The sequence below is a fragment of the Rhodotorula graminis genome (genome assembly GCF_001329695.1).
Source record: "Rhodotorula graminis WP1 unplaced genomic scaffold RHOBAscaffold_2, whole genome shotgun sequence".
Taxonomy (NCBI): Eukaryota; Fungi; Basidiomycota; class Microbotryomycetes; order Sporidiobolales; family Sporidiobolaceae; genus Rhodotorula; species Rhodotorula graminis.
In genome coordinates, this window is record NW_017264929.1 from 1,041,577 (window position 1) to 1,061,630 (window position 20,054).

General features: G+C 68.1%; 8 protein-coding genes across 8 annotated transcripts; 3 read left to right on the top strand and 5 right to left on the bottom strand.

The window, feature by feature from the left end:
• Positions 1–168: 168 nt before the first annotated feature.
• RHOBADRAFT_51476 (uncharacterized protein) lies at positions 169–2,841 on the bottom strand (the record flags this gene model as incomplete). Its single annotated transcript, XM_018415860.1, has 3 exons — positions 169–1,915; positions 1,985–2,036; positions 2,102–2,841. The coding sequence occupies 3 exons, from the start codon at positions 2,839–2,841 to the stop codon at positions 254–256; spliced, it is 2,454 nt and encodes an 817-aa protein (XP_018273698.1). The 3' UTR covers positions 169–253.
• A 937-nt stretch (positions 2,842–3,778) lies between these two features.
• On the top strand, positions 3,779–6,246 carry RHOBADRAFT_51477 (uncharacterized protein; the record flags this gene model as incomplete). The annotated part of the gene is made up of 13 exons (XM_018415861.1): positions 3,779–3,838; positions 3,904–3,923; positions 4,008–4,072; positions 4,141–4,281; positions 4,348–4,486; positions 4,559–4,781; positions 4,848–5,262; positions 5,337–5,475; positions 5,546–5,572; positions 5,647–5,739; positions 5,820–5,886; positions 5,946–6,013; positions 6,095–6,246. Coding segments are annotated over 13 exons (1,608 nt in total), but the record flags the coding sequence as incomplete, so codon positions are not given.
• A 639-nt stretch (positions 6,247–6,885) lies between these two features.
• Positions 6,886–8,301, top strand: RHOBADRAFT_49281 (uncharacterized protein; the record flags this gene model as incomplete). Its single annotated transcript, XM_018415235.1, has 4 exons — positions 6,886–7,329; positions 7,418–7,502; positions 7,565–7,896; positions 7,980–8,301. 4 exons carry the CDS (start codon positions 6,886–6,888, stop codon positions 8,241–8,243), a joined length of 1,125 nt encoding a protein of 374 aa, XP_018273700.1. The 3' UTR covers positions 8,244–8,301.
• A 69-nt stretch (positions 8,302–8,370) lies between these two features.
• RHOBADRAFT_41647 (uncharacterized protein) lies at positions 8,371–9,078 on the bottom strand (the record flags this gene model as incomplete). The annotated part of the gene is made up of 4 exons (XM_018413923.1): positions 8,371–8,634; positions 8,710–8,754; positions 8,820–8,978; positions 9,040–9,078. The coding sequence occupies 4 exons, from the start codon at positions 9,076–9,078 to the stop codon at positions 8,371–8,373; spliced, it is 507 nt and encodes a 168-aa protein (XP_018273701.1).
• A 730-nt stretch (positions 9,079–9,808) lies between these two features.
• Positions 9,809–10,972, top strand: RHOBADRAFT_51479 (uncharacterized protein; the record flags this gene model as incomplete). Its single annotated transcript, XM_018415862.1, has 4 exons — positions 9,809–10,104; positions 10,239–10,473; positions 10,566–10,613; positions 10,709–10,972. 4 exons carry the CDS (start codon positions 9,809–9,811, stop codon positions 10,907–10,909), a joined length of 780 nt encoding a protein of 259 aa, XP_018273702.1. The 3' UTR covers positions 10,910–10,972.
• Positions 10,565–11,714, bottom strand: RHOBADRAFT_64528 (uncharacterized protein). Its single transcript, XM_018418506.1, has 5 exons — positions 11,511–11,714; positions 11,305–11,433; positions 11,142–11,235; positions 10,709–11,076; positions 10,565–10,606 (listed from the first exon to the last, which is right to left on the bottom strand). Exons 1-4 carry the CDS (start codon positions 11,708–11,710, stop codon positions 10,987–10,989), a joined length of 513 nt encoding a protein of 170 aa, XP_018273703.1. The 5' UTR covers positions 11,711–11,714; the 3' UTR covers positions 10,565–10,606; positions 10,709–10,986.
• Positions 11,715–12,135: 421 nt separating this feature from the next.
• RHOBADRAFT_11445 (uncharacterized protein) lies at positions 12,136–13,723 on the bottom strand (the record flags this gene model as incomplete). Its single annotated transcript, XM_018412048.1, has 6 exons — positions 12,136–12,419; positions 12,509–12,758; positions 12,836–13,039; positions 13,117–13,343; positions 13,416–13,572; positions 13,655–13,723. 6 exons carry the CDS (start codon positions 13,721–13,723, stop codon positions 12,136–12,138), a joined length of 1,191 nt encoding a protein of 396 aa, XP_018273704.1.
• A 3,033-nt stretch (positions 13,724–16,756) lies between these two features.
• On the bottom strand, positions 16,757–19,852 carry RHOBADRAFT_51482 (uncharacterized protein; the record flags this gene model as incomplete). The annotated part of the gene is made up of 10 exons (XM_018415863.1): positions 16,757–17,211; positions 17,282–17,638; positions 17,698–17,832; positions 17,916–18,080; positions 18,161–18,742; positions 18,826–19,053; positions 19,137–19,325; positions 19,397–19,549; positions 19,617–19,754; positions 19,828–19,852. The coding sequence occupies 10 exons, from the start codon at positions 19,850–19,852 to the stop codon at positions 16,757–16,759; spliced, it is 2,427 nt and encodes an 808-aa protein (XP_018273705.1).
• Between the last annotated feature and the right edge of the window lie 202 nt (positions 19,853–20,054).

The following is a 20,054-nucleotide window of genomic DNA, read 5'->3' on the forward strand; positions in this document are numbered from 1 at the left end:
CTCTCTCTCTCTTTCAGTCTCTATCGATGAGTGCCCTCTCGATCGTGCGACAGTGATAAAGCGAGGTTGCAGGCGGTACAGACAGAAGAGGACAAGAAAAGGCGAGGAGGGGGTCCAAGCGGCACAGAGGGCACAACGAGCGTACGACGACGAGAGGGAGAGGGGGTGCGTGCGAGAGAGACAACGAGGGGTGCGCAAAGCGAGAGAGAGAGTGGTACAGAGTGAGGCGAGAGAGGCGCTGTCACGTCTTGCGCTAGAGGTGGCCCGACGAGCGACCGGTCGGGTCCGACTGGCGAGGCTCGCGGCGCTTGCCGCGCCCGTGGTAGCCCTTGCCCTTGGGCAGGCTAACGACGGGACCAGCCCTGTCGTCGCCGCCGGGCGTGACCGTGCCGTCCGAGCTGCCGCTGTTGATGCTCGCCGTGCGGAAAGTCGGGACGCCGCTGTTGGCCGTCACGACCGAGTTGCGGGCGACGGCCTGCGGCGAGAAGGCCGACGTGGACCTGCCCGACGTGCGCACGGGCTTGGGCGTCGGCGGCTCGACCTGGACGATGGGCGCCGAGGGCGGCAGCTGGAAGGTCGCGTGCAGCTCGGGGTGCGAGCCGACCTTGGCCGACAACGCCGGCGGGACGTTGCCGATGCTCGAAAGCACGCGCGACGGGCCCTCGAGCGTCGGCGCCGAGTAGTCGTGCTCGGAGCCCGACTGCGACGAGCTCCGGCGGCGCACCATGGGCGGGCGGTACGCCTCGCTCGAGCCGGACGCCGACCGCGAGTCGGTCGGCCTGAGCGACGTGCGCGTCGCCGCGTGGCCGCCCGAGATCGAGGCACTCCTCGTGCCCGAGTATGCCGCAGCGCTGCTCGAGGCGTGACGAGGCTCGGGCGCGAGCGACGACGCGACGCTCGGCCGGCGCCAGCCGCCTGGCGGCGGGAACGACGCCATGGCCGACTTGCGCCTGCCCTGCTCGACGTACGTCTGCGCCGTGACGGTCGCGTCGCTGAGCGTCGGGCGGTGCTTGCGGCGGCGGCGGTCGAGCTGCTCGGCGCGGCTCGGGCGGCGGCGGCCGCTCGTCGACGCCGCGAGCGCCGCGAGGTGCACGTCGGGCCCCTCCTCGCTCAGGGCCTGCTCCTCGGCCGAGTCCATCTCAAGGACGGCGCCGTAGCTCGTCGTGCGACTCGACGGGGCGCTGTCGGTCGCTCTGCTGCCGAGCGCGACGGGCTCGTGCGCCTCGACGACCTGCTGGCCCGCGAGCTGGAGGAGCATCGCCGAGTCGACGAACGCGATCTGGCCCTCGGGCGTGATGAGGATGCTCGAGCGGCGCTGCGCCTGGAGCCCGCCGTAGGACGTCGAAGGGCCGAGTGAGGCGGCGAAGCCCGAGATCGGGTACGCGAACGGCTGCGGGCCGGGTTGGACCGGCGCGCCGAACGGCTCCGAGGCGGCCGACGTCGACGCCTGCGCCGACAAGTAGGGCGAGAAGGGCTGAGGGAGGAAAGGGCCGGGCTGGCTGGACGACGGCGCGAGCTGGTACTGCGGAACCTGGTGCGCGAGGTGCGCCTGCTTGGCGAACGCCTCGTCGCGCGCCTGCGCCTGCTGCAGCTGCTCCATGATCGAGCGCTGGTACTGCTGCTGCTGCGCGGCGGCGATGGCGGCGCGCGTCGCGGGCGTCGGCCCGATGCTCGGCACGCTCGCGTCGGGCGTCGACGACGACGGCACGGGCGCCGTGACGACCCTGCGCGTGCTGCCCTCGACCTGGCGCGACGAGCCGCTCATGACGCTGTCGGACGGCGTCGGGGCCGAGACGACGCGGCGCTGCTGAGCGAGGACCTGGCGGCCCGCCGGCGTGTAGCGAGCGTTGCCCGGGAGGGGGAGCGGCAGGGTGCGCTGGCTCGCGTGGAACTCGATCTCGCTGTCGGGGATGGGCTGCGAGGAACGAGAGTCAGGGAGATTGAACGCGGATAGGGAAGCGAGGGCGAGGCGCGAGGGACGGACCTCGAAGCCGTGCTCGTCGTTCTCGACCGTGAAGCGGAACGCGTCCGAGCCACTGCAAGTGACGCGAGAGTCAGGGACATCCTCGAGAGCAGACCGAGAGGCGAGAGGTAGACGCACGACGGGTTGCGCGAGTAGGGCAGGAGCGACGTGCCGTGCAGCGACGGGATGGGCTTGAGGCCGTGCGCCGCCATCGCGGTCTTCGCGTCGACGGTGAGGTCGCCGTTGAGGTTCTTGCCCGAGCGCAAGATCGAGGAGAAGAGGTGCGCGACGCCCGACGAGTCGTGGCGAGACGGGCGCTGCTGAGCGCTGAAGGCGGCGGCGGCCGGGTTGAGCGAGGCCGACATCGTCCTCGACCTGCGCGGGGTCGACTCGACGGGTGCGTGACGCGTACGAGCCGTACGGCCAGGCGAGGCCTCGACGGGGAACGACGACATGGCGGCCGTGGACGCACGAGGAGGACCGGCCTTGACCTGGCTGGTCGAGCTCGACAGGGACGAATCCGGGCCGACGTTGAGCGCCGCCACACTCTCCGTCACGCTCAAGATCTCGAAGTTGGAGGCGACGCTGCTGTCGGACATGCGCGGGTGGTACACGACCGAGCCGCCGCTCGAGAAGATGATCGAGTTGTCGCCGGCGGACGAGCGCGAGCGGTCGGCGTCGTCCTCGACGAGAGCAGGGGCCGACGGGTCCTTGATGCACCTTGAAGCAGTTGCTGCGACGTTCGAGCGTCCGTGAGAAACGCCTGACGGGCTTTTCGAGTCGGTGCGAGTCCGGCTCGGCGTGGTCGGGGCAGATGCAGGCCCAACGCTCTGGTGCGACGACTCGGGCGAGGCCATCGGCGGCGAGGCAGGAGCCATGAAGGTAGTACAGGAGGCGAGGAAGGTAGACGACGAGGAAACCTGGGCGTGGGGCGAAAGACGAGGGTCAGTGCCATTCTCGAGGCGAGGCCTGGGGCCCTCAGCGGCGGCTGAAGGTACGCCCGCGCCCTCAGATGAGAAGGACGCTCGCGAAGAGAGGATCTGGTGCGTACCTTGAGGCTGGGCGGACAGGCAAAGCGCGGTGGCGGACCGAGAGCGCCAGCGAGGTGTTCCACTCGAGCGAGTCGTGCTGGCGCGAGCCCGTTTGGGTGCTGCTGTACGACCGCGAGCGCCCTCTTGAGGTGGCACTGAGCAAGCTCTGCCGGTCGTCGAGCTCCTCTGGCGACAACGAGAAGGACGAGCGGGGCGGGAGGAGGGAAAGAGGCGTTCGCGCCGCCGACCGCAAGGCCGCAGACCCAGCTCGAGCGACAAGACTCGGTCTGCGCCCGCTGTAGCCTGTGCAGCGAGCCCGAGTCGCCGCGCTGCCTGCCCTGCGAGCTGCTGCCACGCTCCTCGCCGGACCATCTTAACACGCGTCGCTCGCTCGAGCTGAGCGCCGGCGCACGGCTCGCGGGAAGAGCTCGCTCCGCTTTGGCCGCACAGAGAGACTGCTAGAACGAGCGTGCATCTCCTCGTACAGCCCACAGGAGGACGAGCTCATCGTGACGGAGGAGGAGAGCCACCCCGCTTCGGCGACAGCTCTCGCTCTCTCGTCGTCGCCGAACGTCGGTCTGTCCGCGGCTTGCGGCTGAGTTGCTGCCGGTGCACGCGCCCTGCGCACGTTTCAGCCTCTCGGCCAGCTCTCCGCCGCCGGAAGCCGTTCTTGCCCTCGCTCATCATGCGCCAGCGCGCTCGCCTCGCCGTGGAGCGCCTCTCTGCTCAGCTTGCACTCGAGCTCTGTGCACTCGGCCGCTAGGACTCGCTGCCTGCTCTCTCGATGGGCCTCGAGCACTTCCAGGCAGTGTGCCCGTCGGTGAGCTCTTTGCAGGATGCCCAGGTCCGTCTCCTCTCCCCTCTCCCCCACCCTGCCTGCGCAGCACTGACTCTACTCGACACCCACAGGTCTGGTGTGTCGCCAAAGCGTGAGTTAGACCCTCGCGATCGAGTACCGCTGCGCGAACTGACCATCTCCTCCTCGTCTCCCTCCCTCTCGACCGCCCTCGCAGCGGCACTTGCTGCGGCGTCTGCCCCAACACCCTCGCGTCGTTGGGCACTCGTGTCGGCTTGACGTGTGCGTCCCGTCTCCCTATTGTCAGTCCTCGTCTCCTCGGCGCAGCTGAACCTCCTCGTCTCCCGCAGTCACGGTCTTCTTCGCGACCCTGGTCGTCGTCATCGACGGCGCCGAAGCGCCCTTCATCTTCATGACGACGTGTCTGCAAGCGGTGGCCTACCTCGTGACGGTCTTGCAGGCCGGTTTGACTGGCGACGGCATTTCTCGTTGTGCGCCGCTCGTTCCTCCTTTTTGTCCCTCTTGCGCGCCGAGCTCACTCGCTCGCACCCGCGCAGTTCACGCCTACTACGCCCTCGTGTGCTCGATGGGCTTCCTGTCGCCGCTCGCCGCTGCGTCCGTCACCGCGGCGCATTTTCATTACGGCGGCGCGCACCAGACGGGTTCTCGCCTGCTCGCCTTTCGGACCGACCTCTCGTGCGTGGCCTGCCCCTTGATCACGCCTCCCACTGTCCGACGAGGCCTGAATGACTTACCCGTGCCTCACAGACGTCACCGCGCACCGGCCGCCGAGTCGGACGATGGACCCGCTCGACAATCTCGCACGTACCGGTCGCTCGGCTCGCCCTTCTTCCACAGCTCGTCGCGCCGTCCTCTACGGTCGACCGACCCGTTCCGCCATCACGAGGGCACGAGCACCGAGGCGTCGCCGATCGTGCGGCCCGTCGATCCAGAGCCGGGTCTCGAGGCTCGTCAACGAGGACGGAGGCCCGTGCGTCGCTCCTCGTTTCGCTCTCTCTCCGACAGCAGCATATTGATACGTCCTTATCGTCGCCAGGAACCTGTCCTTGACGAGGAAGCGGCCCTCGAGTCGCCAAAGCTGCTGCCGGCCACGCCGCTCGCCCTCCTGTCCCGCCAGTCGCCGACTCTCGGCTCTCCCCTCGTCTCGACCTCTCGACCATCGCCAGCCGGACGCCATCCCGTCCCTCATGATCTCGACGATGCCGACCCGACCCTCACCGCCCTCCCACCCCTCGAGCTCTCGCCGGCAGCTCTTCCTCCCCCGACTCGCCTGCGCCGGCGACTCAAGAAGCGTCAGCCGCCCGAGCGACCTCGCTCGCCGTCCACAAGCTCCGTCTACTCGCCGGAGCAGCTGCGCAAGATCGAGAAGAAGACGCAGGACGGAAAGTGGCGGCGGTGGGGCATGATCGTGGCCAACGGGGCGCTCTTCCTCCTGTGGCTAGCCGTCTTCTGTACGTCCCTGTCGCTCTCTTTCCCCTCTTTCGTCCAGCCTCGTCGACGATCTCTGACCTCGAGCCTCACGCAGTGCTCGTCCACGGCGTCATCGGCGGCTTCAAGTTCATCCAGACGACGTGCACGGACCCGAACGCGACTGAGCTTCTCACGACCGCCTCGATCGCCCTTCTCTGCTTCTCGGTCGTCGTCTTTGCCGTGTGCGCGCTCAAGTGCGTCCACGAACCGTCCTCGTCCTTCTCCTTGAGGATGAACCTCGCTGACCTCGTTCTCGTCCCGCAGCTTCTACTCGCACATCCTGCGCTTTCAGTGAGCCCCGCTCCCCTTCCTCCCTCTCGAGTCGTTTCCTTGCAGCGGCACAAGTACTGACTGAGCCTGAGCAGCATTCGGCGCGTCCTCGACTACTCGCGAGGTCCCAGCTTCTGGTCGCAGCTTGCCGTCCCGGCCGTCTTCTCGAGCATCGTCTTCTCGCTCTGGTGCGTCTGCCTCTTTCTCTCGTCCCTCCTTGCCTCCTCGAGTGCCCCCTTCACTGACTCGGACTCTCCCACCCGAACAGGCTCGCGCTCCTCTGGACCTCGTACGACCTGGCCGCTCAGCCGAGCTCGTCGCTCCTCGCCGAGACGGTGAGCATCTTCTCCTCTCGCGCTCGTCACGAGCACGCACTGACACATCGACCTTGCAGGAGCAATCGACCACTTTCGCGACCGTATTGTCGATCGCGCTCGTCGTCAAGCCCGTTAGCGACCTCGTGTGGGTCCTCCCTGCGCAGCCACCTCGCCGGTCGACGGCCTCGCACTGACCTCTGTCCATCTCTCGTCGCCCCATCCGCAGAAAAGCCTTGTTCAAGCTCGACCGCCGGAAGAAGCGCCTCGCCAAGAGCAAGCTTCGACAACGATCTTCCCTTCCCGACCCTCCTCCTTCCCCCGCATCCTCCTCTCACTCGCACACCATTCTTGACGACAAAGAGGTCGACGATCCTCGAGCCCGAGCGTCACGTTCCCGCGGTCACTCGGCGCTTCGGCCGCCCGACGAGCGGCACCACCTCGTCGACTCGCGCCGTTCGCCCGCCCGGTCCTCCCAGTCGTCGAGCGGCGACTTTTCTCGCACCTCGTCGCAGGCCGCCCGCCTCGAGTCGGCTTCCTCGCGCACCACGAACGACGAGGGCGAGGGCGACACGTCGAGGAGGAGGAAGCGGCTCAGCTTGAGGGAGAAGAGCTCGAGGCCTGTTGTCGAGCGGAGGAGTTGAGGGAGGATCGACTCTAGACGGACAAGGGTACACGCTGAGGTGCAATAGATCGCTCCCTTTCCTTGCGCTTCGCCTCGTCGAGGTCTGCGAGTTTGAGAAGGTCCCTCGAGTTGGCTCGGAAAATCACTTTCCACTCTCCTGTGTCCCCATTCGTCTCTCTCGCTCGAGTACTATTTCGTGCGCAGAGCTTAGAGCCGCACAAGCTGCGTGTGCTCGACGCTCGACGGAATTTGTCTTCCGCGCATGGCGGTTCGAGATCGACGCTGAGTGAGCCGGCCGGGTGGCCGAACGGCGCGTCCTCGGAATGATGCGGTCTTCTCTCTCCCTCCCTCGCCTCACTCGCTCTCGCTGTACATCTCGTCCCTCGTCGACCACCATGACCGCCACCAAGACCGCCCTGTTCGCGCCCATCCGCGTCGGCTCGATGGAGCTCGAGCACCGCAATGTCCTCGCGCCCCTCACCCGGTTCCGCGCCGACGACGAGCACGTCCACCACGACGTGGCGGCCGAGTACTACGCCCAGCGTGGCTCGTTCCCGGGCACGATGCTCATCACCGAGGCCACCTTCATCGACCCCAAGGCCGGCACGTACGACAACGCGCCGGGCATCTACTCTCGCGCGCAGGTCGACGGCTGGCGCAAGGTGGTCGACGCCGTGCACGCCAAGGGCTCCAAGATCGTCATGCAGCTGTGGGCTCTCGGGCGCGCGGCCGACCCCAAGGCGCTCAAGCGCGAGACGGGCGAGGAGGTCCAGTCGGCGAGCGACATCCCGTTCGAGGGCGGCGCCAAGCCTCGACCGCTCACCAAGGACGAGATCAAGGTGCGCTCGATGCGCTCTCTCTCTCTCTTTCATCGTCCCGAGGAGCGCGCGGTGACGACGAGCTGACCGTGTCCCTCGCGCCGCGCAGGAGTACGTCGGCTTCTACGCTCGCGCCGCCAAGATGTTCATCGAGGAGGCAGGCGGAGACGCTTGCGAGATCCACAACGCCAACGGTCCGTACACGCTCGCCCATCCAGCCAGAAGAACGCACCTAACGTCCTTTTCTCGCGCGCAGGCTACCTTCCCGACCAGTTCCTCCAGACCAACTCGAACCAGCGCACCGACGAGTACGGCGGCTCGGTCGAGAACCGCGCTCGCTTCTCGCTCGAGATCCTCAAGGCCGTCACCGACGCCGTCGGCGCCGAGCGCGTCGGCATCCGCCTGTCGCCCTACTCGACGTTCCAGGGCATGAAGATGCCGCTCAAGGACATCCACGAGACGTTCTCGTACCTCGTCAAGCAGATCGCCGAGCGCCACTCGGACCTGGCCTACATCCACGCCGTCGAGAGCCGCATCGCCGGCAACGCCGACGTCCCCGAGGACAAAGCCGAGACGCTCGACTTCCTCGTGAGCTCCTCCCCCCCTCTTCCTCCGCCTCTCTCCTCTTCCACAGAGCGCATCACTGACGCTTTCTCTCTCTCGTGTTGCAGCAAGACCTGTGGGCTCCTCGGCCGTTCATCGTCGCTGGCGGCTTCGACCCCGAATCCGCTCGCGCCGCCGCCGACTCGAGGGAGAACACGCTCGTCGCGTGGGGAAGGCTTTGGATTTCCTCGCCCGACCTCCCTCGCCGTGTGCGCGACGGCATCCCCCTCACGCCGTACAACCGCGACACGTTCTACCTCAAGGGCCCGACGCAGACTAAGGGCTACACCGACTACCCGACCGCCGACGAGACGGCGCCGGCCAAGATCTAGACGCACGATAGAGCAATGTAGAGCATGTTGCAAACAAAGAATGATCTAGTCCCTCGTCCGCCGTCCTCAAGTGTCTGTCTCCCTCACGCGCACGGTCCTCCGCTCGAGAGTTGCTCCTTCTCCCCCCTCACTCGCGCCGCCGCTCGACCGCGCTCGTCCTCCTGTTCCTTTGTCCGCTCACCAAGTGCCGGTCGAGCACCTCGGGCGCGAGGTCGAGCATGACGGGGATGTCGCCCTCGCGCTCGTCGTCGTCGTCGAGGCGGATCGGAATCGTGCCGACCTCGACGGGCTTGCGCGGCTTGACGGGGCCGGTGTACCTGACGGCGGGGCGCTCCATGCCGTGTAGGCCCGACTTGGGGAGCGAGACGAGGCGCGGCGTGCTCGTCGAGGGCTGCGAGTCGTCGAGGAGGTCAATACGGGGTCGTCGTCGTCGAATTGTCCTCGTAAGAACGAGAGCTCGACGCACGTTTGACTCATACCGACGAGAGCCGCCCGACGATGCTTGAGGGTGCTGCAGGCCGTCGAGAAAGGGTGAGCGAGGGCGAGAGGACGGCGAGCAGGAAAGAGCGGACGGACCTCCTCGTTCCTCGGTTCCCCCTCCTTTCGACGCCGCGTGCCTCGTCCCGCGAGCGCCGTCGTCGACGAGTGATGCGTCTTCTCGTCAGGTGGCGGCGGGAGCGGCTTGTCGAGCACGCGAGCGGGAGTTGTGCGTTTGCCCGGTTCGAAGGGAGAGGTCTGCGGGCGCGAGCAAGGTCAGGTCAAGACGGGAACGACGAGTGAGACGGACGAGACGCACGTTTAACGGCCGCTGGGTGCTCCTGTGGCTGTCAGGCATGATCTAGTGTCGAGAGCAGATGAGAGAACGAAGCTGCGGTGGCGAGCGAGGCGAAACAAGCTTTGAGCGGGCGCCGGACCGCAGTCGACGCCCTCCGCGGCGACCGGTGAGCACGAAAGACGCGGTGGAGCGGACCGGGAGCGGCGCAAGACGAACGGTGCGCCCCGCAGCCGCGGAGAGTCCGTCGCCAGCGGGCGGTGAGGAGCCTCGCGCGCGCACTTGTCCAGCTTCCTCCTCGCCTGTGCCCCTGCGCCGAGAAGCAGAAGCTGTGCATCGACATCGTGCAGTTCGCCCGCACGTCTCAGGCTCCTCGTCGAGAGCCACGCTGCCCCGGCGGAGGAGCTGAGCGGCCGAGCGCACGAGACGCCGGCGTCGGGCGAGTGAGCCGCGGGCGAGCAGCAGAAGCTCGCAGCTGGTGCAGCTCTCTACTGTCGACGCAGCGCTCGTCGCGGCACGAGGGTCCAGCATGGCGCGAGGGCGAGCTCGAGATGACGAGGAGGCGAGGCGACGCTCGAAGCCAGAAGCCCAGCTCCGGTCGCTGCGCTGCCCTCGCCGAGCTCTGCTGAGCGTGCAGGCGAGCCTCTGCACTCGCCGCCTCGCCCTCGCAGACCCGGTTACTCGCCGCCCTCTCTTCCGCGCCTCGCTTCGTCGCCCCCACCTTCGGCTCGGCTCCAGCTCTCCGCCGTCCTTCGCCTCGCCCTCCTTCTACACCGCTACACGCCTCAGTCGCATGCCGCCTTCGTCCAAGTTCATCCTCGCCGTGTCCGGCCTCGGCAATGCGACCGGCACCGGCGCCGCCGTCGCCCGTCTCTTCTCCCAGCAACTCGGGTACCGCATCGCCCTCATCAGCCGCCCGCGCAAGGACGTCGACAACCTGCGCGACGAGATCGACAAGGCCGGCGGCACGGTCGAAGTGTTTGGCGTCGACGCGTACGACTATGGGTCGATGACGCGCGTCTTTGAGCGGGTTCAACAGACTTGGCCCGACGGTCGGCTCAAGTGCGCCGTGTGGAACACTGCGCAATGGTTCGTCGAGTCGTCTGCTCTCTCAGTACGGCACGAGGAACGAGCCGGCCGGCGAGGGCGGCGAGCAAGGCGTCGAGGAGGGACGGGAGAGGACGTCCGAGCAGAGGGACTGACTCTTTCGCGCCTTCCTGCAGGTCCAACATCCCGTTCATGGACATCACCGAGCACGACATCAACCTGTCGGTCACGACCAACATCGTCGCCGCGACCGCTTTCTCGCAGGCGGCTGTGCGCGCCCTGACCGCCGACGGCAGCGACGAGGACAAGGGCGGCTCGATCATCATGACGGGCGCCACGTCGGCGTGGAGGGGCAGCAAGGCGTTTGGCGCGTTCGCGGCGGGCAAGCACGGGCTGCGCGCACTGAGCCAGGTGCGTCCCTCTCTCGCTCTCGGGGTCGTCGATTGCGCACGAGCCTGTTCCGGAGCCCTGACTTCCTCGCGCCCGCTCTCCTCTCCCTGCAGTCGATCGCTCGCGAGTACGGTCCTGAGGGTGTGCACGTCGCGTTCGTTCTACGTCCTGCCTTCGATTTCACCTCGTCGTCCCTCGCACTCCTCCTCGCGAAAACGGTCTCGCTCACTGACCCGCCTGTCTCTCCCGCCCTCAGGTCGTCGACGGCACGATTCTCACCACGCGCACCGAGAAGAATTTTGGCAACCGTCCTGGCAAGGAGCCCAACTGGATGCGCGACGAGAAGCAGCGCCTCTCGCCCGAGTCGATCGCCAAGTGCTACCTGTACCTGCACGAGCAAGGGCCGGACGCATGGACGCTCGAGATGGACCTCAGGCCGGCAAAGGAGCACTTCTGAGTCGGGCAGGCGAGCGGGAAGGGCTGTACAAGATAGTTTGCACTGCGATTCGTTTCCTCGTCCTCCCCCGGCTCGAGCTACACAACGACGCTCTCGCAAGGGATCGCGTTCTTGAGAGTCTGCAGCACGACGCAATAGCGCTCGGTGAGCTTGAGGAGGAGGTCGATCTGCGCGCAACGAGGTCGGTGAGTTCGACTCGGCGAAAAAGGAGACGAGGACCGGGCGAGCGCACCTTCTCTCGCGGCGTGTCGGGGCAGTCGAGGTCGAACTTGAGGCGGATAGCGAGGAAGCCGACCGGGACCGACTTGTCGACGCCGAGCGTGCCGCTGTAGCTCGTCGTGAGAGTCAGCTGCGAGACGGACAGAGCGAGTCGAGGAGGAGGAGGAAGGACGGACCGGAAGTCGAGGTCTCCCTCGGCCGTGATCGCGCCCTTCTTGACCGGGATGTCGAGGGACGTCGCGACGGCCTTGAGCGTCACGCCGGTGCAGGCGACCAAGGACTCGAGGAGCATGTCGCCTGAGCAGCTGTCGTCGGCGGCGGGTGCGGAGGAGGGTCAGTCGCGCGGCCTCGCTCAACAGAGGTAGGACGAAGGTGGACGCACAGCTGCTCTGCGTCCTGTCCGCCGGCCATGGCGTGCAGGCCCGCCTTCTTGAGCGCCTTGCCGACCGACAGAGAGCACGCGACGCCGTCGCCCTCCTCGAGCGTCGACGTCGACGAGAGCGTGACGAGAGCCGCCGCCGGGTTGTCGCTGTACTGCTGCTTGAGCGGAGCCTGCTGAGCTTGAAGCGCGGCCTTGTCCATCGCTGAGAGCGTGAGATGGAGCTGCCGGCGAGCCTTGGAGGCGCGGGGCGGTGCTCCGCAAAGTGCCGCTCCGACGAGGTCCGCGAGCCAGCTTCTCACTCTCTCGAGCGCTCTGGAGGGCTGCACGAGGCGGTGACGGGCGGGGTTGCGATTGCGAGAGCTACGGACAAGCGTGGAAGGGGAGAGGGGTTAAGCCGAGGGCGAGGAGACAGGCTACGCACGAGGCGAGCATTTTGGACGAGGAGAGAGGAGGGCGGGAGGGCAGGAAGAAGGACGAGCCGTGCAGACACGGCAGGCTAAGAGGAATCTATGGACGGAGGAAGGGGAAGGAGGGCGAGCGGGGAAAGGGCGTTGCGAAATGACCACAGGGGAAAAGGGGAGAGACGACTTCTTTGGACAAGGGAAGGGGCGGCGCTCGAGCCCATCTAGTAAGAGGGGGCCTGCGACGTCGGCGTGGCGTAGCCGCTGCCGCCGTTGTGGTAGCCTTGCGGCGACGGCGCGCCGTAGCCGTGCGACTGCTGGTGGACGTGGCCGTTCGGGTAACCGAGCGGCGCGAGGCCCTTGCGCTCGCGCTCGGCGGCGAGGAGCTTGTCGATCGTGACGAGGTGCTTCGAGTGCGACGTCGAGTACTTGCGCAGGTTGGTGAGCTGGACCGTCGTCTCGGCGAACAGGGCGTCGCGCTGCTTGCCCTTGGCCGTACCGAGGCACTCTGCGCGCAGGGGACGACAGAGAGGGTCAGTCACGCTCGTGACGCCGGCGACGACGTAGAGAGGCTGAGAGAGAGAGAGGGAGACGCACTCTGCATGACGTAGTTGGCGTAGGGGTGAACGAGCATGGCCTTGATGACGCTCGTGCCGTCCGGCGTCGGCGCGAGCACCTCGTCGAGCAGGCGCGCACGCTCGTCCTCGCCGCCGTACACGATGCACTTCTCGACGACGTTCGAGGCGAACTTTTGCTGGGCGAGTGGTAACAGCTGGCCGAACACCTTGGCAATCACGAGCGAGCGGTCGGCCGGGTCGCCCTTCTCGAGGACCCACTGGACAACGTACTGCGGGGGAACAGGACATAGTCAGGCCTGTGTCCAAAGACTCGAGTAGAGAGAGAGAGAAAGAGAGAGCGACTCACGTTGCCGTACTGGTCCTGCATGAGGTTCTGCGTGTACTGGTGGAGCTCGTCGAGGAGGCCTCGAGTCTGCTGCGGCGGGCAGTTCTCGAAGATGCGCTGCAGGACACGGCAGCCGTACGGGTGCGTCGCGAGGAGGTGGACCTGGCCGACGACCGCGTCCGTGATGAAGTGGAGGTGCTCGGGCGGGACGCGCTCGAGCGCTCGCTGCAGTCGGGGCGGCGACGAGTCAGGGACCGGCGCCGACGAGACGTCAAGAGAGAGAGAGAGAAAGAGGGGCGCACCTGGATGACGTGGTTGCTCTGGGCGTCGCGGGCGCACCGGATGACCTGCCCGTCGAGCTCGCGCACGAGGCGGATCTGCTGGTCGACGAGGACGTACTCGAGCGCCTTCTGGACGACACGGCAGCCGTACATCTGGAGCGACAGCTGGAGCACGTGGCCCTCGAGGATCTTGGCGAGCGCCGTCTTCTGCACCTGCGAGCCCTGCTCGAAGAACTTCTGGATCACGTCTGCGGGAGGGAGGGACGATCAGGTCAGGGCGCGCCGTCGACAACAGAGGCGATAGAGAGACGAGGACGCACAGTTGGCAAAGACGTCGGTCGAGAGCTGGAGCATGTTGGGCAGGATCTCGTGGAAGACGAGGTCCTTCTCGTCGGCCGTCGCGTTCTCGAGCTTGGTCTGGATGTGGCGCGAGCCGAGCTGGTCGCCGCTGAACTCGACGATGTGGCCCTTGATGTCCTGCAGGAAGGAGAGAGAGACAGCGAGTCAATGTCGGCTGCTCGAGGCAGGAGAAGGAGGCCAAGGAGGAAAAGGGACGGACCGACAGCTCCCAGCTCCTGTTGCGGTTCGACCGGAAGTCCTCGAGCAACGGGCTCCTCAAGCTGCGCATGTCGGGCCCGTACCCTTGGCCCTGGCCGTGTCCGTGCTGCGGGACGGGTCCGGGCGCGACGTACTCCATGCCGCGCACGCCGCGACCGAGGATGATCTGGTGCTGCTGCCCGAGCTGCGGGCCGCCGCCACCGCCGTATGCGCCGGGAGGCGGTGCGCCGCCAGGACCGCCGGGGCCGTACGGGCCGGCGGCGGCGGCGGCGGCCGCAGCGGCGTCGAGGTGCGACGAGCCGTACACGCCGTTGGCGCCGTGCTGCTGCTGCGGCGGCGGCGGCGCGTACGGCGGCATGCCCGGCACGCCCTGCGCGCCGTACGAGAACGAGCCCTGGCGCGACGGCGGGCCCGAGGGCGACTGGGCAAAGTCGGGCGGGAGCGCGAACGGCGGCATCGGGAGGCCCCACGGCGCGAGCGAGCCGCGACGACTGCCCGGGCCGTCCGAGGCGTCGTTCGGGTAGAAGGCGGGCGCGCCGAAAGTGGGCATGGGCGGGAGCGGCGGCGGCGGCGCGGCGTAGAGCTCCTGGTGCGCGTTGTACGGCGAGCCCGGCGGGAGGTAGTACGGCGCGGCGCCGTACGGGAGCGAGTTCTGGCGCTGCGATGGGCCGTCACGAGGGCCGCCGAGACCGTTGGGCATGGTCGGCGAGAACGGCTCGGGCGAGAAAGGCGGGTGCTGCGCGCCCATGCCGCCGCCGGCGCCGCCGTTCGCCGCCGCGCCTGCGCCCGCGCCGCCGCTGTTGAGCGCCATGCCGCGCATGCCGAGCGTGAGCTCACCGTCGGCAGCATTGGCGGCGGCGGCCTGGCCGAAGCTCAGCATCGGGTCGCCGCCGGGCCGGCCGCTGCGCTGAGCGGTCGGGTACCCTGCTCCGCCCATCGGCGGCGGCGAGATGCCGTGCGAGAAGTAGGGGTTGCCGAGGGGAGGAGGCGAAGGGTCGGGCGGCTGGTACGGGAACAGGTACGGGTTGAAGCCGGGCGACGGCGACAGGTCCGAGCCGAGGCCGGGCGCAGGCGAGGTGCCCGCCGTCGAGTGCAGGTTGAGCGACGGGGGACGACCGTTGGACGAGCTCGAGTTGGCCGGCGACGGGTCGTGCGAGTCGCCGCTGGACGAGTGGGCGAGCGAGGACGTCGGCGCGAGGTAGTTCGAGCGAGACGGCGCGCGCAGCGCGTCGCCGAGGGTTGCTGGCGAGGACGGGCGCAGGTCGACCGACGGGCTGTTCGACATGAGGCTTGATCGGGCGTAGTCCTGCGCGAGAGAGAGGGAGAAGGAAAGGCGAGGGAAGGGGAAGAGAGTGGGGGAGGGACGAGACGGACGGACGGACGCCGCGGTCAGCGCGGAATGTCCGGCGAGTCCGCGCTAGGAGAGCGGGCGCTGGCCGAAAGCGTCGTGGGCCCGCTCCCACGCGAGCCGCAGCAGGCCGTCTCGCGACGAGGGCCCGCAGCAGACTCGTCCTCGAGGGGGAGGTGGAAGGAAAGGAGAGAATGCGGGACGTACCCCGCTCAGTCGTGCAAGGCCCTTTGCCGCCGTCGCACCGGTCGCGTCGCGCACGCGCGACTCGTCGCTCGACGCCGTCGACTTGGTGAACTCGGCGGGCCAGTCGTTGGCGACCCTCGAGTCGTCGAGGCCGTCGACGCTCGCCGCCGTCGCGTGCTGCCGCCGCGTGGGCTCCTTGGGCGCAAACTTGCCGAACCCGAACACCTCGGCCCCGATGACGAGGCTGCCGCCGGGCGTGCGCTGGCCGTCGCCGTTGGGCGTGGTCGCGCCGACGACGTCGCGGAAGACCGAGCCGAGGCGGCGGCTGCTCTCGATGGCGGGCACGCTGCGCAGGCCGGTCGGGAGGTTGCCGAACGCGGGCGGCGGCAACGAGCCGAGCGAGAGGGAGCTCTTGGACGAGAGCGGGTCGAACGACGAACGGCGAGGGAGGCCGAGTCGCGGCGGGATGGCGGCGGCGCGAGGGAGCGTGGCGCCGTTGATGTTGTCCATGATGAAAGAAGATGTCCGAGTGTCTGCAATGTCGAGAAGGAGTGGTCAGGCGGGCTCGGCGGGATCTAGTGAGCCCTCTCGCGACGCCGACGAGCAGGGTGACGACTGCGGAGAGACGGGACGAGACTCACATGTACGTGTATGTGCGAGAAGTTCGAGAGAAGATGAGGTGTGCTTTGTACGAGGCGCAAAGGCCGAGGACTAGGGCGGCGAGGTGGGCGAAGGACGAGGACGAGGAGGAGGGGAGGGGAGAGATGAGGTCAGTCTGGGCGGTTGATCTGAGTGGAAGGGTGGACAGGCTGGACGCACCTATTCACAGGCGCAGGAAGCTGAGTCTGGCGGCCGCAGAGACGAGGTCGGGATGATGTCGGCAGTCGGAAAGAGGCCGACCGAGGACGAGGAGGACCGGCGGTGCTCGAGGCGGACGGGCCGTCTTGGGCTCGTGCGGGATGGCGGAGACCGTCTAGTGGTCTGGGTTGCGGACCTGGGCGGCTCGTCGGACCGGTGGTCGATGCTGGGCGGTGCTGGCTGCTCGAGCGAGGTGAAGATGGAGGAACCGGCGACGGCGAGACCTCGGGCGGCTCGGCTGTCGAAGGGGGCGGCTGGCGAAGGGGTGGATACGGCTCGACAGGCGGACGCTGGAGTTCCGGTGGCCGTTGAGCGCGAGTGTGCGGCTGGCGGAAGCTCGCTCGGCGGTGAAGGTCGTCGAGGTCGACGGCGGACGCGGCGAGTGCGGGTGGACGTGCGGGGCAGGGCCGGCGTCGAGCTGAACAGGACAAGCCACGCAGATCGAGGACCTGCAGCTCAGGCGGAGTGAGCGTCGAGCGGGCGAGACGTCGTCAGAACTTGGACGCTCTCCTCGCTGCCGCGGAACCGAGTCTCGCTAGTTCCCTGCCGGCGCTCTCGTCTGCAGCCGTACGCATGGGTACCTCTCAAGAGCCCCGGTCAGGCTACGCAGGCTGCTCGACCCGAGCGCGAGGCAACAGTGCTCGGTGAAATAAGGCCGTCTCACGCGATCAAGCATGGAAAGCTCGTCTGTTCGCAACCCGCGCTCGTCGTCTACTGCTCCTGCACACTCGCCACCGCCTCCGCAGCGCGCCGAGCCGCCTCTCCCGCCGGCCCGTCGAGCGCCGCCGCCGCCGCCTCGAGCGGTACCTGCACGAGTTCCTTGAGCGCCTCGACTCCGCCGCGCGACGAGCCCGCCGTGCCGCCGAGGACGACGGCGTGCAGCAGAGAGGCGGCGTTGGCGAGCATCTCGGGGCGGAGGAGCGCCTGTGAGGGCGTGGGCTGCTGGATGAGGGTGGGCGCGAGCGAGAGCCAGCGCGCAAGCATGGCTGCGGCGGTCGGTGGCGCGTCGTCGGGAGCGGGTGCGGGTGCTGGAGGTGGTGGAGGAGCAGAGAGGGTGGCGATGGAGGCTGAGGCGGCGGCGGCGTCGAGCGGGTTGGGCTCGGGTGCGGATGCGGGAGGGGCGGCACGCGACGGCGGATGCAGGAGAGATGCGAGGACGAGAGAGGCTGTCGTCGCGTAGAGCGTCAGTACTGCGCCCGAGAAGGCGAAGATAGGAGAGAGAGAGGGAGGACGCACCGCCTTTGCTGCCGCTCCCGGCGACCAACGTCAACCCGACCACGCCCTCGTTGACCAGGATCGGGAACTTCTCGCTCCCTCGCACGAGCTCGCCCATCGCGTCGCTCACGTCCCGCCTGACGAGCTGCTCCCTCCCCTGCACGACCGCCGCTGCGAGCCCGCCGTCCTCGTGCAACGTGGCGCACGACGGGAGCGAGAAGAGCGTGCGCGCGAGGTTGACGAGGACGCGGGTGCCCTCGGCGCGCAGGCGCAGCTCGTCGGTGCGCGAGATGAGGGCGAGGAGAGTGTCGAGAGGGGTGGTGGAGGAAGTGTCGGAAGAAGGAGGAGGGAGGCCGAGGACGGCGAGCGCGTTCGAGACTGCGGGCTCAGGGTCAGAGCGTGCGCAGAGACAGGAGGAGAGGTCCATCGCGACGCACTGTTGCCCGTGACGAGGTGCTTGAGCAACCCAATGACGGCGCCTTGCAGCGGCTGGACCATGTCGAGCTCTCGTCGCAGGAGCTCGGCCGTCGGCGAGATGACGCCCGCCTTGCCCAGGATGTCGCGGTTGGCGGCTGTGTCCGATGACTCGACGTTCTGGTCAGTTCCTGACGCTCTTAGGGTCACGAGAGGCCGACAGAGGGAGCGCTCGACGCACCCGGGATCGCCAAGTGCCGCAGGAGGCTCACGACGCCGAACAGGATCTGGGTCGTCTCGCCCGGTCGGCCCGTGCGGCCGATCGCGCCGCTGACACGCTCGGCGACGGTGCGGGCGAGCGGCTCGGCGAGGGCGTAGTCGTGCACGAGCGAGAGCGTGTGCTCGTCTGCGACGCGACGTCCAGCAGTCAGGCGACGCGCTCGGGAACGAGCGAGACGAGGGACGAGGGAAGAGCCAGGGACGCACCTTTGCGACCGAGACCGGCGAGCACGTGCGCCGCCGCGATGAGCATGTCCTCCCGCCCCTCGCCCTGCGCCTCCTCGAGCCACCGCACGAGCATCTCGACGAGCCAGCTCCTGCCCTGCCCTTCTCCCTGCCCGGTCCCGCTCCTCGTCTCGCTCCACAGGCGCTCCATGACCTCGTCATTGTTGGGCGCCTCGACGACGGCGCGCACGACGGCGGCCTTGACGGCCGCGAACGCCTTGTCGGCCCGTGCGGGGTCGTCCGAGGCCGCGAGGGCCCAGTGTGCGGGGGCGCTGGCGCGCGCGATGAAGGTGAGGAGCTGGTGTAGGAGGGTGCGGTCGGGGTAGGGGAGCGAGGGCGACGAGGTCGAGAAGGCGAGGGCGGACGCGGCGGACGGGAGGTCCTGCGCGAGCGACTCGAGGAGGGACGAGGCGATCGTGAGGAGCTCGATGTCGGTGTCGAGGTAGTCGGTCGCGTCGTCGGTCGAGACGTGTGAGGGAAGGGTGGATGACGCGGAAGGGGAGGAGACGGCGAGGACGATGGAAGCGAGGGAGAGGACGCCGGAAGGAGGAAAGTCGGTCTTGCCTGCGGGTTTCCTCGACGTCAGTCACTCGGGCACGTGCAGAAGGGACAGACGAGGAGAATAGAGAGGGAAAGGAGGGACGCACTCTCGCCGAGCACATCCTCGAGCACGTTGGCCGTCCACCCGGCCGCCATCTGCCCGATCTGGAGCCGCTCCTCGCGCTCATCGGCGTTATCGCCCTCGCCGACCTCGTGCGCCCAGCAGCCGACGGTGTAGACGGGCGAGGTCGACTTGCCGGCCGTCGTGCGCGCGTCGAGAAGGGCGAGGAGCGGGACGAGGATCTCGCGTCGAGAGAGGTGGCGGCGCATCGGGTCTGCGTGCGGCAGTGGTCTTCAACAACACGCTTCGCTCCGCGAGGTGTGGCACAGCGGAGAGGGAAGGACGGGCGGGACGCACCAAACTTGAGCGAGGCGTTGAGAAACGCGCCCGTCGTCGCCCGGACAAACTTGAGCTCGTCGATCGACAGGGGCCGCTGCCCGCCCTCGGGCACCTCCTCGCCCTCATGCAGGACCTCGAGCGTGCGGCCGAGCAGTCGGGCGAGCGAGAGCGGGATGTCGGCGTCGAGGACGAGTTGGCGATTCGGGTCTGTGGGGGAGTGCGCGAGTGCGGGTCAGTTGCCTCGCCGAGCGCTGAAGATATAGTGAAGTGGGACGCACCGTGCTCGAAGCAGAGGTTGCCCACCACGCGCGCGAGCTCCGTCTGTGCCGAGAGCAGCTCGGCACCGCCCCCTTGCGCGAGCACCGCCTGCGCGAGAAGCCCTGCGACAGCGCTCACGAGTCCCGCCTGCCCTGCCGCCGTCCTCAAAGCCTCTTTTTGCGGCGACGTGGTCAGTTCCTGGGTGCTGCACAAGCGAGAGAGGAGAGGGAGAGGACGCACCGCTCCGCAGGCTATCGGCGAGGGTCTTGCCCGACCGTGCGACGCCGCTCCAAACCGCCGAGTCGAGGCTGGTCGATGATGCACCGTCGTAGAGCGCGATGAGCTGCTGAACGGCGGCCTGCAAGGGTGGTGGGAGACCTGTCGACGCGGCGAGGCGTGAGCAGAGATGAGGGAGTAGGCGAGAGAGGGAGGGGCTGCGCGGTGGACGCACTCGGCTCCTCGGACAGAACAGCCATGCTCGATGCTGTCGTGCTCAGTCGGCGGTGGCAGGAGCGACCGGTGGAGAGGGAGAGGCGACGAGACGAAGTGGACCTCTCGCTCGGCGGTGAAGCGGACCCGGCGAAGGGTGCGACCGCTCTCCCAGCTCCATTGGCTCGTCAGACAGCCTCATTGCACAACATGCGACTCCAATACAGCCCCTCGTCGTCGCCCCAAGTC

Bases quoted from the DNA above. Each gene is read 5' to 3' on its own strand.
- RHOBADRAFT_64528 (XM_018418506.1), bottom strand. From the start codon at position 11,710: ATGGACAAGGCCGCGCTTCAAGCTCAGCAGGCTCCGCTCAAGCAGCAG. The intron at 11,434-11,510 runs GTGCGTCCACCT...CGCCGACGACAG, and splicing joins GGACAGGACGCAGAGCAGCT to CTGCTCAGGCGACATGCTCC. The intron at 11,077-11,141 runs GTGCGCTCGCCC...CGTTGCGCGCAG, and splicing joins CCGACACGCCGCGAGAGAAG to ATCGACCTCCTCCTCAAGCT.